The sequence below is a fragment of the Myiozetetes cayanensis genome, unplaced genomic scaffold (assembly GCF_022539395.1).
Source record: "Myiozetetes cayanensis isolate MyiCay16 unplaced genomic scaffold, myiCay2020 scf20-37, whole genome shotgun sequence".
Lineage (NCBI taxonomy): Eukaryota > Metazoa > Chordata > Aves > Passeriformes > Tyrannidae > Myiozetetes > Myiozetetes cayanensis.
In genome coordinates this window covers 3,873,009-3,887,725 of record NW_026087412.1, presented here as the reverse complement: position 1 = coordinate 3,887,725, position 14,717 = coordinate 3,873,009, and the positions used below count along the sequence as shown (strand labels likewise).

The following is a 14,717-nucleotide window of genomic DNA, read 5'->3' as shown; positions in this document are numbered from 1 at the left end:
AGGCCTCAAGCCTCTCAGCTGGTCTGAATTCCTCATCTCAGACGATGGGAACAGGAACCCAGTAGGGAGTTTCTCTAGCCAGTTTGCCTCGTGCACGGTTCACACAGTGGGATTCCTTTCTGTTAGTCCTTTTCACTCACTTCAATTTCACAGGCATTCAAGAACTATGTGTATTTTTTTTTTTTCACCCTCTGAGTCAAATCACAAAGAAAGCTGCAATCAAGCAAACTTTTCAGACACACTCTCTGGAGACTGGCACAGCAAGGTTCACGTAGGTTCAAACGAGAATAAAGTAGGACCGGGCAGGAGGAGGACAAGCAGATTTGGAGGTAAAATTGAGCAAATCAGACAGTAGAAAGTTTCAAAAGTTCTTGGAAGGCAAGTGGTTATCAAAGTGATAAAAAGGAAGCCTGGTTATGATAGAAGAATAATATGGAGGTCAGGGCAAGTGCAGCTTTGGACAATGCACTGGCTCCATGATGGTTTTGAAAGAAAGGATAATGATTCACCCTGCTGAAGGATTTGTGCGAGGAACAAGCGGTGGGGAGTAGAGGTTTTTCAGTTCCTGGAAGATTCCCACAATGTTCCTGCCTGATTGTTATTGTCAGATTTCTAAGTATTTCTAGATATACAGCAGTGAAGGTTACTTCAGCCTGGAAAGGAAGTAGCCCTACTAAGCACATATAGATTTTTAATTAGATATTCCAGCTGGTGAGCAGATATTATATTTTCCAAAGTCCTTGTTTCTTCCTATTTGCTTCGTAGAGTTCACAGAGTGAAAGTCCAGCCTTCTGTGAGATTATCCCCAGGTCTCCAAGACATTTCTTAGCAAGCCCTGTATTGTGATAGCAAAAAGAGACAATCTGTTGAGACCTCGTGTCCTCCCTCATCTGTAATCTGACAGGCAGGTGATGCCCCATAGGGTACCTACATCAATTGTTTACTGGAAAAAAAAAATATCAGAAAAATACTTGGGTATTTTAGCCAGTTTAGTTTAGATTTAGATTACATTACTTTGGTTTACATTTACTTCAAGGGTTTTTTTCCTGCTTATAAGAGGTGACCACAGTGGAGTAGAGCAAGGAACGATGATCCACCATGGACCACAAGCAAATCGTGCTGACACAGGAACTCACCAGTCTCTGGGTTGTGGTATAACTGGGCTGTGGAAGGAAAACTATGGCCCCCTGACTTGTGTGTGGTTGTTTCTCAGGGTACCAGATCTCCTGGGAGGTGTATGGCAGGAATGAGTCTCGCCTGGCCCGCGCTCTGTCCAACACAACCCTGGAGTACAAGATCACGGGGCTCTCATCCCTCACCACCTACACCATCGAGGTGGCAGCTGTGACTGCCAAAGGGAGCGGGTGGGTCACGTCCTCCACCATCTCCTCTGGCGTGCCCCCAGGTTGGTAAAACTGCCTGAAGCAAGAGAAAAGGTGCTGATACGTCGTGTTCCCGTTGCTCTCACCGCGGATTACTTCCGAAGTGATGGAACGGTTTTGTTTGTAAAGCACTGAGAGTCTTGACCACGTGGTTTGAATTTCATTTGTAGGACAGGTTGGAATTGTGAGCACGGACACACTTGCAATTTGAAAATTCCGGGAAGTTGAGGCTGTTCAATACAAATACAAAAAAAAAGTTGTAGGTGTGACAGTGGAATGGACAAAGTAATAAAGTGGGTGCAGTACAGGATCCCTTGACATTTACAAAGTAACTTAAGAACTAAGCCTGAATCTATTCAAAAAATATTGCTTTGGGGGGAAAAATACAGTTTGGATGTTAAAAGGGAAAGGTTTTCCCTTGTAGAAGTGGTATAGGTTATGTCAGCCATGTGAGGTCAACTTGGATAGTGAAACTAAAATCTTATTTACAAGATTTTGAAGTTGTGGCCTGAGAAAGATTTGGGAGGAGGTATTTTTGTCCCACATTGTCTGAATTACTATTTGGGCACCTGTACATTTTCCCTTTTTGCATTTTGTTTTTTAAATTCTACACTCTCCCTCATCCAGTATAAAAAGCAAACTAAATAGCCAATTCATACCTCAGACAAGCAGTTTCAATATGTAGGTTATAGAAGCAGAATTTTCCAAAGTGGAGCAGTTATTGTATATCGATGAGAATAATCCAGTTTTTCCTTTCTGCAGTATTTTTGAACTTTTCTGTATGTCCTGAAGTATGTTTGCCTTTCTTTTCCCCAATCATAGGTAATTGTGACAATCTGTAGGCTGGATCAATGCCATGCTCCCTGTTGTTAGGCAGATAACAGCAATATTCTACTTGGGCAGGGTTAGCTTATCGATCACGGTTCCCACAAATGTGAAGTAAGAATCAAGAAATATTGTGTATTCCTGCATACTTGATATATATGCCAAAACCCTGCCCATTTTTGGCCTGTTGCATTTGCACAGAGTGCAGCATTATCACAGAATCAAAGGATGGTTTAGGTTGAAAGTGACCTTAAAGATCATCTGGTTCCAAGCCCCTGTCATGGGGCAGGGACACCTTCCAAGAGATGATTACAGATTATGATAGTTATTTCCATTTCTTAAAATTGCAGGTTCTACTGAGAATTTATTCTAAACAATCTATATTTAATCTGTCTTTCCTGGACTTGCTTTTGTTGTTAGGAATTGCTACAGGAATTTTAAAATTATTATAATTATTACCAAGATATTTTATATGTTGAAACGCTGAATTTCAGCTTGTGTTACAGGGCCCTAGACAATGAGTCTTTCCACATCTCATTTACATTTCTGTTTCTCCAGAACTTCCAGGTGCTCCATCCAACCTGGTGATTTCCAACATCAGCCCTCGCTCTGCCACGCTTCAGTTCCGTCCAGGATACGACGGCAAAACCTCCATCTCCAAGTGGATAGTTGAAGGCCAGGTATGTCCCTGACAAAAACCTCTTATTGAAGTCTCTGAGGCATTAAAAGGGGTGTAAATAGTGAACTGCTGTCTGGATTACAGTTTTTGTTTAACTTTGGATCACATCTCCTCCGTAAATTGCCGGCTGGTAGCTGTTCAGGGGGTCCTGGGAAGGTCAGGATGCAAAGGAGCTTGAGAGGCTCAGCTGGGAAATGTTTGTGTGTCAGCCAGGGAGAAAAGGGCCTTATGAATACTGTGAATCCTGTTCAAAGGAACAAAAGGAAAATGTGATTTATAATATATATATATATATGTGAGAATGCTTATCCTTTAAATAAATCACATGGATTTTTTGTAAAGCTGGTTTGTTTACTTGCAGAAGAATGCCAGACACAGCATAAGCAGCACACACAGGAGAGCTTTAGTCCATCCATTTATTTTAAAAAAGGATTTGAAACCTGTGTTTAGGTTCTGTGAGGTGTCTTTTCAAATCACATGCAAACCTGGAATTACCATCTCATAGATTCAGAAGTATAGAAAAAATTGCACTGAACAGTAAAGATACCATTATTCGTGAGATTGAGTGTATTTTTCTATCTTGTAATGGAATATACCAAGGTTTTCTATTCAGGCCTCTAGATATGAATAGGATGAATTCTCATCTTCATCAGCTTTAAACAATATCCCTCTTTCTGCTGTCATTCTGCCTTGGAGGAGTTATATATTCCTCATTTGTTCTCCTGACAGATGAGCTTTGCTTCTTCCTTTCCACCCACAGATCTTTATAAATAATATAATCTGTTTTTAAGACCAAATGTTGGACTTCTTAAATCACTATCACCACTTAGACATGTTGATACAATCACTTCACTTGGTAATGAGATTGTTGTGAACAAGTTGGTACATTTTGTGCCATTTATATACACATTATTGCATATTACAGAATTAAACACTGAAATCCAATAATATGGTGTCTTAGCACATTCTGAGAAGCATTTTCCTGCTGGAACATCACATTGATATTGCTGGGAATTTGCTAATTCTGTGAGTTGCAAAATGCCACTGAAGTGAAATGAATTTGAATGCTTTAAAACTGCTGTAATAATTACCATGAAGTTCATCTGCATCCTTGAAGAGCCCTGGCTACCAGCAGTGGTTTGAATGGTCCTTGGTGGTGCAAGGAGGGAAGGGAGGGTCTTTCTTGTTCACAAACCCTCATCAATTATCTCATGCAGTCAAGGGGTTCCTGGTTCTGATAGATCCTGAAATTATTTGCTGTATTTGGGGAAGGAGCACCCCAAAGTCCTTGCAGAGTCAGGGCAGTCCTTGTCACCACACCACACCTCACTGTTCAGCTTCGGCACAACAAGAAATGTGGTTCCTAGTGGATTTAATAAAAAAAATAAAAATTCTCACTCACCTGATTAACAAAAATATTTTCAGGTATGCAGAGAAATTGGTGACTCCTTAAGGATGCAGCAAATCCTATTTCCAGGATGACAGCTGAGTATAATCCTTTGTTCACAGCCCCTTTCTGCCAGCACTCCTCTCAAACTCTTTCTCTCCTAAAGTGCAATTTCACAGCACCTTTAGCCGACCTAAACCAGAACTCTTTTGTTGTCCTGCTCCCTTTTCCTCTGCCCATCCCCACCACACTTACCAAGACTTTCCTCCTCCTGCGTGCCCTGCCTCAGGATCATACACGGAGCCCCTGTGAGCCTTGATCCAGCCCAGAGCAAAGGAGCCTCAGACAGATCAACCCTCTGCTCAGGCTGAGTGTGATCAGAGGAGCATCCCTGTAAGGGGAGGGTGTGAGAACATGGCACTGGGGGCAGGGATGAGGGCAGAAATGCTTCCATCCCCACTTGGATCTAAGCTGCCTTGGACCTGCCCTGTGGAGCTCACAGGTTTCGCTGCCCAACTTTCACAGAGACACGAGCTTTTGCAAAAGAGCTGCCAGTGACACCCCAGTCCTCATTCCTGCCTTTCATGGAGCGTGTTATAAGCTGGGATGTGTCTGATGCTGCAGGCTGCTACTGCAACATCTGTATTTTAGCATAGGCAACCATAATTGTTCCTTGGGACTGTGTTAAAGATTGGAGAGCAGTGGTTATACCCCACCTTCAACAGTGTTTTCTGAACAGAAGTGTAGGGAAGATTTTTGTCCTTCTGGATCTTTCATTCACTGACCCATTTACAGCTTTTAATAGCAGTGTTAAGTGTTTCATGCCTTAGCATTAAATTAAAAGCCACTTAAGGGGTGGTTTTGCATACCGTGATTTTAAAACAGATGGCATTGCCAAGTGATGGGATCACATTTAATTATAAAACACTAATCTGGACGTTGTGCACTTCATCTCTGTCCCCCTCTGTAAACTGGGCAATAGCTTTACGTTGGACATCCCTAATTTTCTGACTCTTCTCTTCCATTTCTACTGGGAATAGACCTTTCACTCTCAAAGTCTGAGTCCTTACAGACAAAATTCAGCTGTTTTATATTCACACACACAAACAACCTGCCACCAACGTGTTTTTCTTCTTTGTTCCCTGATTTGGCAGAAAGCTTCCTTGGTGAGGGCAGGTCTAGAAAATGTTCCAAGTACTCCAGTTTGGCGAAGAGCCATTTCTGAAGTCTGATACCTCATGAACAATTTGGATGAAAAACACAGCTGGGAATTCCAGTTGACGTGAAATTTTGGGCATCTGGCCTTGGTTTCTGCTTTTTGTGCCGGGGTGTAAATTCACGGGAGCTGCTGTGGAACTAATTCTCAATTATGTCAATGAACATGAGAGGAGATCAGGTCTTTAAGAGTTTAGTGTTGGTAGATACTGAAATATCAAGCATTAAAAATCCCATTTCTGTGTTTCTAGTGAAGCTGCATTCTGCGCTTTTTGAAGGGATTTCTTAAAAATCACTAGGTTGTTTCTTTCCCATCTTCTTATCTAGACTCAGGGCTGGAGGAACTGGATGTACTAATGCTATTTAAAAATACTTCTAACACTATTTTTCCCATCACATAGAGTAAGAATCTAAAGAGAAGAGGGTCAAATGTAATATAAAGGTCCTGCTGACACTTGTTCAGAGGGACCAGCAGTAGCTGCCTTGTGGCACTGACACTCACAGATGACTTGTTTCCTGCACAAGGAATTTCAGTAAATCCTTCCAACCATCCTGTACTCTCAGATGCAGTTATGAAATATATTGCAGAGATTTTTTTCTGGCAATTTTCAGGCAGGAATGACCATGAATCCCTGCTGGTGTTCATGTAGTTTCATGTTTGCAATCCCGTTTCAGCTTATTTTTCTTTTGTTGGATTGTGCCTGGGGTTTTGTCAGGAGAAGTACATAAATGAATCATAGAATGGTTTTGGGTTGGAAGGAACCTTGATGATCATCCAATTTCAACCCATCATGACTGTGCCTTGGTGGGTGCTCAATCCATACCATTGAGCTTTCCAGTGGCTGATTAGAAAAGCTGGGATAACTTCTGCCCAGTTTGGTGCATTTTTCTGGTGATTAATGTCGTTTGCAGGCAGCAGAAGACCTGTGGAACAGCTGAAAGCCATTTCTGAAGAGGTATTACATTTCCTGGAGCCATGAGTGTATGGGCTATTATGGAGAGTTCTTGCTTAAAGCCTTTCTGCTGTTTTTAGAGAGATTTTGTGTGAATGTCACGGTGAGCAGCAGCAGAGTTTCAAAGTGGTAAAACCTTTAAAGTATTATCACTGTATTCCCTTCTGAAGCTGTGAGTTGGGAAGGGCGTTGCAGCTTTACCCATGAGTTTATCTGGTTTTGTGGGTTAAGTCAGTGACCCAGATAGGATTCATCCATTGTACCGGGTGATTCTGCTGGTGTCGTTTTCACTTTGGGGCTGGTAAATAAAGTGTCTGAAACTCTGACAATTTTATGCCTTTGACAATCTTTAAATCAGAAATGGCTGAATCGATTTAGGGGATTTAGTGAGGAAAAAAATTGCGCCCAGGCTGACATCCCGTGAACCGAATTTCTCCCAAAGCGGTTTCAAATGTGTGAGTTATGGACCTCTTAAATGAAAACTCTGACACATCTTGAACTATAGTGGAACACAGGGTACCTCTATAATGTACAGAAACATCGTGTTTTCCTTTCCTGCAGTTAGTACTTCATAACTGTTCAAAGTTTCGGCGGCACCGCTGTCTTACCCGAGGGATTTTTTCGTTCCAAATTTTATTTGTTTTGAGTGGTTTTTTTAAGCCAGAATCCTGCAAATTTTCTCATACAGTGGGTTCCATCAGAAGATGTTAAGTCATTTTATAAAATATGTAACATTTTCCTTTTAAGAAAAGGAGAAACTAATGCACAGAGAAGTAAAAGGTTCCGACATCACTTCCAATATTGTTTTATACTGTCTTCATTTCTGCAATACTAAAGGAATATGCCCTTTTATTGAGTGCAATGCCTTGGCAGCAGCTGAGAGATGGGAATGAATATGTGTTAACTAGTGATGGCTGATTGTTATGGAGCATTTTATGAAGTGTCTCAGGGGACAGGGGTGTTTTTATTGTGGCAGTCCTGGGGTCCCTGGGGATTGTGGCCCTGCTGCACAGAGATTTGGGAACTTGCAGAGTGCATTCCTTGAGGAGTTCTTATGCTGGTGGTAACAGAAAAGCAGTTGGTGTCTCATCTGCCTCCCAAAACAATGCACCCACGAATACGTGTGCGTCTGTCAACAAACACGATCCTTCTCTGAAGTTTGCACACACTGTTATCCAAAAAAACAGCTACAAGAAAGAAGCCTTTAACTTCACTTGATTTTATGCAGAGCTGCTCAGAGTGGGCTCTCTTGCCCCTCAAAGGACTCTTTTATCCCTACCACTGCCCGTGGTTCTTTTTGCCCCGTGGGAATCCCTTTGTACTCGGATTCTTGAAACTGATACGTTTCCTCTGATCTGACATCAGAGTGTTTCAGCAAAAAAATAATTTCCTTTCCCTTCCAGAGCTTGAAACTTGGAATCTACTACAGATCTCGGGGAAGTTAAAAACACAAAAGTCCATCACTGAAGCTTTTCTTCCAAGATTCACTTGAGAATATATATATATATATATATATAAAATAAATAAGTGAAACTTCTTTTGAGTAACAGGGACCTAGAATTGCTTGGCCACACAAGTCAGAGGTCATGCAGAAGTCCACAGGCTGTTCACCAAGCTGCTCTACAGCTATTAACCATTCATTCCTCTTGCTTTGAAAAAAATTCCCCACAAAAAATATAAAATATATAAAATATGCTACTGATTTCAATAGCAGTTAATTTCCCAAATGCTGGTGGCAGATCCAGGGAACATTACAAGGTATTATTGTAACTAAAGCAGGTTCCTGATGTATTTTTCTTAAAATCTTTTCCGAAATCACAGAACTATGCCTCTGGTTGGTTTTTCTGCTGCCTCTCTGCAGCTATTTTGAAAATGAGTCTAAAAGTGGTTAATTTGGGACTGTCTCTGCTGCCACTTTGCCCACAGTCCCCAAACGTCCCAGCACAGGTATTGGCCAATTGTTATCAGCTGGTTCCTGAGCTTGGGAACAACCAACTTTCTGGGCTTGGTTGGAATCTGCCATTTCCTCATAGGCTGCACCCCTCATCCCAGAAATCTGCCTCCTGGGTGGCTTCTGAGGTGCTTGCCAGAGTCCTGCTTCTCAAACAGCACAAGATCCTCAGTATTTCCACCTTTCCAGCTTGCCTGTAAATGCCTCTCTGCAAACCAGGCAGGGGTTAGGACTTGTCTCACTCTTGAGTCAGTCAGGTGTTCACACAGCCCTGTGGTCCTTAATGTGTATTAATGACCTGCCTGCTGCTGCACAGCAACTGCAACCTGGGTGCCTTTTTGGAGGTTTTGCCTTTTTTTTTGTTCTTTTCTTTTATTCAAGAAATATTTTGAAAAGCTCTTACTGCTCTTAGAATATAAAAAGGCGACTTAGTCACCACTGGAGATTATTTGCAGCCTCCAGAGTGCCGTGGATTGTTGCTACATAATTACTGCAGCCCTTGGAGGTGATGCTGTTAAGTGGAAGATTTGCAAAAGTAAGCATTTACTGTAGACTTTCTACAGTATTAATAGAAAACTCATTTAATAAGGAGGGTTCTCTGTTTCTTTGACTGAACTGAACCCTCTCATCCTTTCTTTGTTCGTGTAGGTTCTTGGGCTTTTTTTAGTTCTCTTTATCATCTCTTTCTTCTCTGGCTTCAGTTTAGGGATGTTCTGTTTTACCATTCAGACCTGTCTCAACTTGTTTCTCTCAAGTTTCTGCATCCATGAGCTTTAGTACAATTTATGGAGCTCAGTTAGGATGGGGAATTTTAAGAGGTCCATAATCCTCACTACCATCTATTTTATATGTTGTTTGCTGTGTGGCAGTGACCTTGATCACCAACAAGACTGAAAGGCCCATCAAGACCTGTTCAGCAACATCCTTCCATGACAGCAGTGCTCTGCTGGGAAGATCACAGAGGCTTCTTCCCACAGTGCAGTGCAGAACTTATTACTTTGGCCTAATTTTCTTTGTGTCCTTTCTTCATGCACAAACATAAATATGCAGCACATCAAGTCCTGGGTGAGTGAAGAACTAAAACATCTATAAATAAATCAGCCTGCTTCTCCTGAAGGGGAAAAAAAAATGAGTGAATGAAACCTAATTTTCTATTTGAAGTACTTGGGGTATGTGAGATACTTTGGGCTATGGTGCCTATCGAGTGCTTTGACAGTGTCTGTGGCTGTAACTTTTATACAGAACTCGTAAGGGATCTGTTTAAAAAAGATTAAAGGAAATAGCTCTTTACACAGTGGGTTGAGAGCTTCTGGAATTTGTTGCCACAGCAGTCTGTGGGAATGGATAGTGTCAGCAGGTTGAAAAAGGATAGGGCATCTTCATGGATATCAGATCTGCAAATAGACACTGAAGGGAATAACTGCCCATGTACCCTCTCATATCCTTCAGCCCTTGACTGTGGATACCGGGACAAGGGAATCGGGCACAGGTACTGCTCTTTGTGGCAGAAAAGCTGAACAAAAGGGCAGAAAAGTGGTGAATTCTCAGGTGTGTTATGGCATTATAGCAGGGAGCTAGGGAATTATAGCATTGCCTGAGCTGCCCTGGGAATCTCCACAGTGAAGCCCAGCAATCTTCACCCATTCTCTGCGCTCCTCCTGTGGCTCTGGGGCACACAACCCTGCCCATGGGTGCTGTCACGTTCCAGAGTCCCAGGTCAGGCTCTGGCCTTTCTCTCATGCTTTACTGGCTTCCTTTTAAGCCCTGATTCATCTTCATTTAATCTCCAGGAAGCTGCATGGAAAGCAATGCTCAATTCTCATCACCATTTAGTCCCTTCTAACACTGCTGGAGCTGAGGGACCATGTTGGGCAACATGTTGTGATTAATTAATACAAAGGATTGCACATGGAAAAGTCTGGTCTAAGTGCAGAGCAGCAGATGAGGTTAAAACACTTTTGTTCTTTGACTTTGTTCTTGTTTCTCTGTCTTCATTTCCATGGAATTTTGCCTCCATTGAGACTTATTTAGTATGCATCAGTTCCTGCAAGTTATTATCAAGGCTATTTTTCATTTTCTTATATTACTACTTGATACTTTTGTATTGTGGCAGCAAAATTGAACAGGGTATTACCACTCTCATGGTGTTTTTCTGGAATAGATCTTATCACAGGTCCCAGTGAAGTCCCAACAGGTACAAGGAAAGTTGGCTAACTTAGCTGTGTTTTCTCTTTACAACTAGTGCCTTGTCATATAAGAAATCAGTGTTAACTGGATAGTGTGTGTTTAACAGCATTTGTGCTTCTACTGCTGTGATGACATGCATTGTAAAAGAGGTTATAGATATTTATTTATATATATAAATATATATCTGCTCTGTATTCCTTCTTACCTTGTACAGGTTGGTGTGCTGGGTGATGAGGAAGAATGGGTGAACCTTCATGAGGTGGAGAATGAACCTGATGCTCAGATGCTGGAGGTACCAAACCTTACTCCTTACACTCATTACAGGTAAGAACAGCAGGTAATTAGCTGCAACATTTAAAAAAAAAAAAAAAAAGTAAATAGCAGCATGGAAGAGCTTTCCTAATCAGAAACAGCTGACTGGGTTTTATAATCTGAACAAAAGGGAAAAGGTTTGCTGTTTTCATAGTTTATACTTGAAATTGCTAATCTGATGTTGTTAATTGTAATTTGCATACAATGCAGTTCATAACATTAAAAAAGAAATTCAAGTGCACAGTGAAATGGTTTTAGGAGTAACTGCTGTCCTATGACTTCCCTCCTTTGAAGAGAACACCAGTGTAACATCAGCCAGTGACAAATCAATTGTAGTTAAGCTGCTGAAAACCTGTAATTACATATTTACATCAGTTTAAACAGCATTTTATTGATTTAACCTAATTTGGTAACATCAGTTAGATGAAACCTTTGTTTATAAGAATTTACCAAGTTAAGCTTAATAGATATACGCAATGCTTAAAGTGATTGAAGTGGATCTGCATTATGGGTGCACCCCAGTTAAACAAGATTGATTTTTAAATCAATTCAATCCAAGCCATGCATTGCTGTACTATAGACAAGACTGGAGAATTTGAGGTACTCAATCCTAATGAAAAATACTTCCATGAACCAGCTTGCTAATGTAAAGGCTGGTTGCAAGGATCTAGTGGCAAGTGTTAAATCAGCTTACTAGAAACTTGTCCATTTTGTGCTGGCTGAAGGGCCTGTTAACTAACCCATGTGCTGTTGTAAGCTGGTAGTAGGTGCAACCAAGTAGAGCTCATATAATTTACAACTGATCCAATTTACAACTGGCTAATTTTCTTCTCTTAGTCACAAATGTAAGAGCACACTGAATTCCTCACTAACTCTCCACTGAAGTGTTTTAAACCTCATCTTCCAGAGCTAAACGTTTCACTGAGAGCTCTTTGAAAATTTTTTTAGAGCTTGGCCAGAGGTTTCTGGTGCAGAGGTTTAGGAAAATTTATCTTCAGGTTAAGAGGATTTTGCTCTCCTCATAAAGGTGGATCCTTAAGGCTGAAAGCAGTAAAGTGCAGGTTGTACCAGAGTTCAAGGTTCACTGTCCATGAAGAGTAAGGAAGACTTGCACACCCAGCCAGGTGTATGGAGAAATGTCTTTAGGATAGAAAGTAATGAGGAAGTATATGAGAGATTGGGGGAATTGGTTTTTTTTCTGTTGTTAAAGTTTTTGGTTTAATCTTATTCCAACATTTCATTTCTCTCTTGTATTCATTAAATTCTGGAGGGATCCAGATTATGCTGAGATCTTTCACACATCCAGTTCTTCTCTGAGAGGAGAACTGTATTTCAATTTTTTCATTGTAAAGCAGGTCCTTGAATTTTACCTGGTTTTTTTCTCTCATGAAGGTGCAGATGGGAGCTTTTTGGGGTTTGCTTCAGTGTTCAGCAATTTTATACAGATTTTTGAAACCTAGAAAGTTGTTGCCAAATGGATTTGTTGTCCCCTGGTCAGCTTAAGTCGTTGCTCACTGAGGAAAGACACCAGGAGAGCTGATTATCAGACCCATCTTTACAGACCATCTTCTTTCCTATATTTCAGGCCAGTGTTTGAGTATGAAATCAGGACAGTATTTGTTTAATATGTTTCCTTTAGTGCACTTTGTAGGGAGATCAGAGCAGGTGAATAGACACTGCTGTGTTAACTAGCTCATTCTTTTCCCAAGCTCAGTCATCAGGTCTAAAAATTAAGTGTTTAGTATGTATGAACAGGTCAAGTTTATGTGCAAGTGCTGGGTACTTCCAATTGCTTGTGACTGGTGAGAGTATCTGAAATGTACAGCACATCTTAATTACTTGGTGCTGCCTGTAAAGGAGATTTCCCTAAATCTTCTGTGACCCAATAGGGGATTTCTATTGTAGGAGAGATGGTTTCAAGCAGACAGGGTATTTTTTAAAGATGCATATCCATATTAAATAACTTAATCTTTCTTGTGCAGGAAGGCTGAATATGCAGCACGGGGATAAATCAGCCTCTTTCAATGAGTAATTGAGGGGAAATGTTATCACTAGAATATTCTTTATATTGACAGGGAATGAGACTATCCAAAGTTTGATATTTTAATACCTTTCTGAATGTATTGTGTAAGCATCGCAAGAGAAAATCACTTACTGCCAGCATAAGCTCATCAGGCCCGGTATAATTAACATAAATTTCTCACACAAATACCTAAGTTTCTAATAGACCCTAAGCTAATCTCATTTTCATTTTTTAAATACCTGAGAGGATCTGAGAGCAGTTACCATAAAGCTTTCAGCGGCGAATGCAAAGGGGACCCCGCGTGCAGCGACCTTTGCGGAACGTTGTGGAGAGCCCTAATTTGTATTCTCCCATCTTTTCCCTCATCCTGGAAATGGGAAATGCTTGGCTGAGGTCTTACAGCACACGCTGCGTCTCTGCTCCGCTCCAGGTTCCGGATGAGGCAGGTGAACGTGGTGGGTGCCAGCCCCCTGAGCCAGCCCTCCAGGGTCATCCAGACGCTGCAGGCCCCTCCGGATGTGTCCCCCGGGAGCGTCACCGTGCGCACGGCCAGCGAGACCAGCCTGTGGCTGCGATGGGTGGTGAGCAGCACAGGGGGACAGGGATGGAGGGGAGCGGGTATCAGGGTTTGGGATGCGGCTGCTTCCCATGTGGGCACTCCAGAGCGTCTCCTCCTTGCATCCAGCACGAGGAGCAACAGCAAAACTATTTCCTTTCTCTGAATAGTCGGAAATCGGAGGCTTACCTTAAGTGCCTTATTAATCAAATAAATTGCCTACTGCCGCTGTTCCTGCCGCCTCATCAGGGGAATACGCGCCTGGATGTGAAAGCTTGGCTTTGAGGCTCTCCAGTGCCACTGACTGGGTCAGCATGTGGGGCAGGAACGTAACACTTGGGCCAATTTGCAGCTCTCCAGGGCTGCGTTTGCTCTGTACAAAACGGTCCCCAGAAGGTGCATCCTGGCCGTTGGCAGCCGTCCTGTGGTACGGAGAGCTGGGGTCCAACAGCAGCAAAGCTGGCACGTTACACCCCTCTAGGAAGATTGTATTTGTTTGAAAGGGTGGGGAATTGTGGGCAAAAAAATGCAGAAATGAATGATTAATTGGGAAGATGCAGTGATTGCTGACATCCTTGTGCCCCTTTGGCTGTTTCAGTTACCTGCTGAGCTGCCACGTTGGGATTTACTTGGCAATTAACCTGCTCCAGAATGGTTTTTCTTCACCCCTGTTAGGCAGAATTTTCCCCTGGGGTTACTGTGGTGTGAAGTTGATGAAGCACAGGTTTCCTTTTGCCCAAATGTTAGCTTTTCCATGCATAAACTCATTATGGCTGGAAGTCAAAATCAGGCTGGAAGCAAGAGGGCTTTTTTCTCCTGCTCAGAAAGGAATAATTCCAGTTTCTCAACAGGACACTGCACTTAATTCTGAATCTTGCAAGACCAAAATACCAAACTTGAAGGTGTCACCTCACTATCCATAGAAGAGCCATTGCAATTCCTTTGACAGGACACACCGAACTCTCTGGTGGCTTTTGTGTGGATAATATGCTTACGTTGTACCTTGGGTTCTGTATCCAGACCTACGTATCTCCCACTAAAATTAATTCAAGGTTGTTTTAAGAGACGGCCTTGACTTTAAAACATTTAAAAGAGACTTTAAAACGTTAAAGACTGTGCTACGTGGAAGGCTGTTTTTCTTTAGTCAAACTGTGCAGGGTTCAGGAGGAACAACAACCACGGTTAAAAATGACCTGATAAACCATTTTCATGCTTAATAACATCAATATTTGAAAGTGTTTAATCTC

General features: G+C 41.9%; 1 protein-coding gene across 2 annotated transcripts in view; it reads left to right on the top strand.

Annotated features, from left to right (window-relative positions):
* SDK1 (sidekick cell adhesion molecule 1) overlaps positions 1 to 14,717 on the top strand; it is a 390,932-nt gene that overhangs the window by 292,611 nt on the left and 83,604 nt on the right. For both annotated transcript variants that reach the window (XM_050317843.1, XM_050317842.1), the window contains exons 22-25: positions 1,214 to 1,405; positions 2,766 to 2,887; positions 10,794 to 10,903; positions 13,345 to 13,495. In XM_050317843.1, the coding sequence (XP_050173800.1) occupies positions 1,214 to 1,405; positions 2,766 to 2,887; positions 10,794 to 10,903; positions 13,345 to 13,495 (575 nt within the window). The remainder of the gene's footprint in view (positions 1 to 1,213; positions 1,406 to 2,765; positions 2,888 to 10,793; positions 10,904 to 13,344; positions 13,496 to 14,717) is intronic.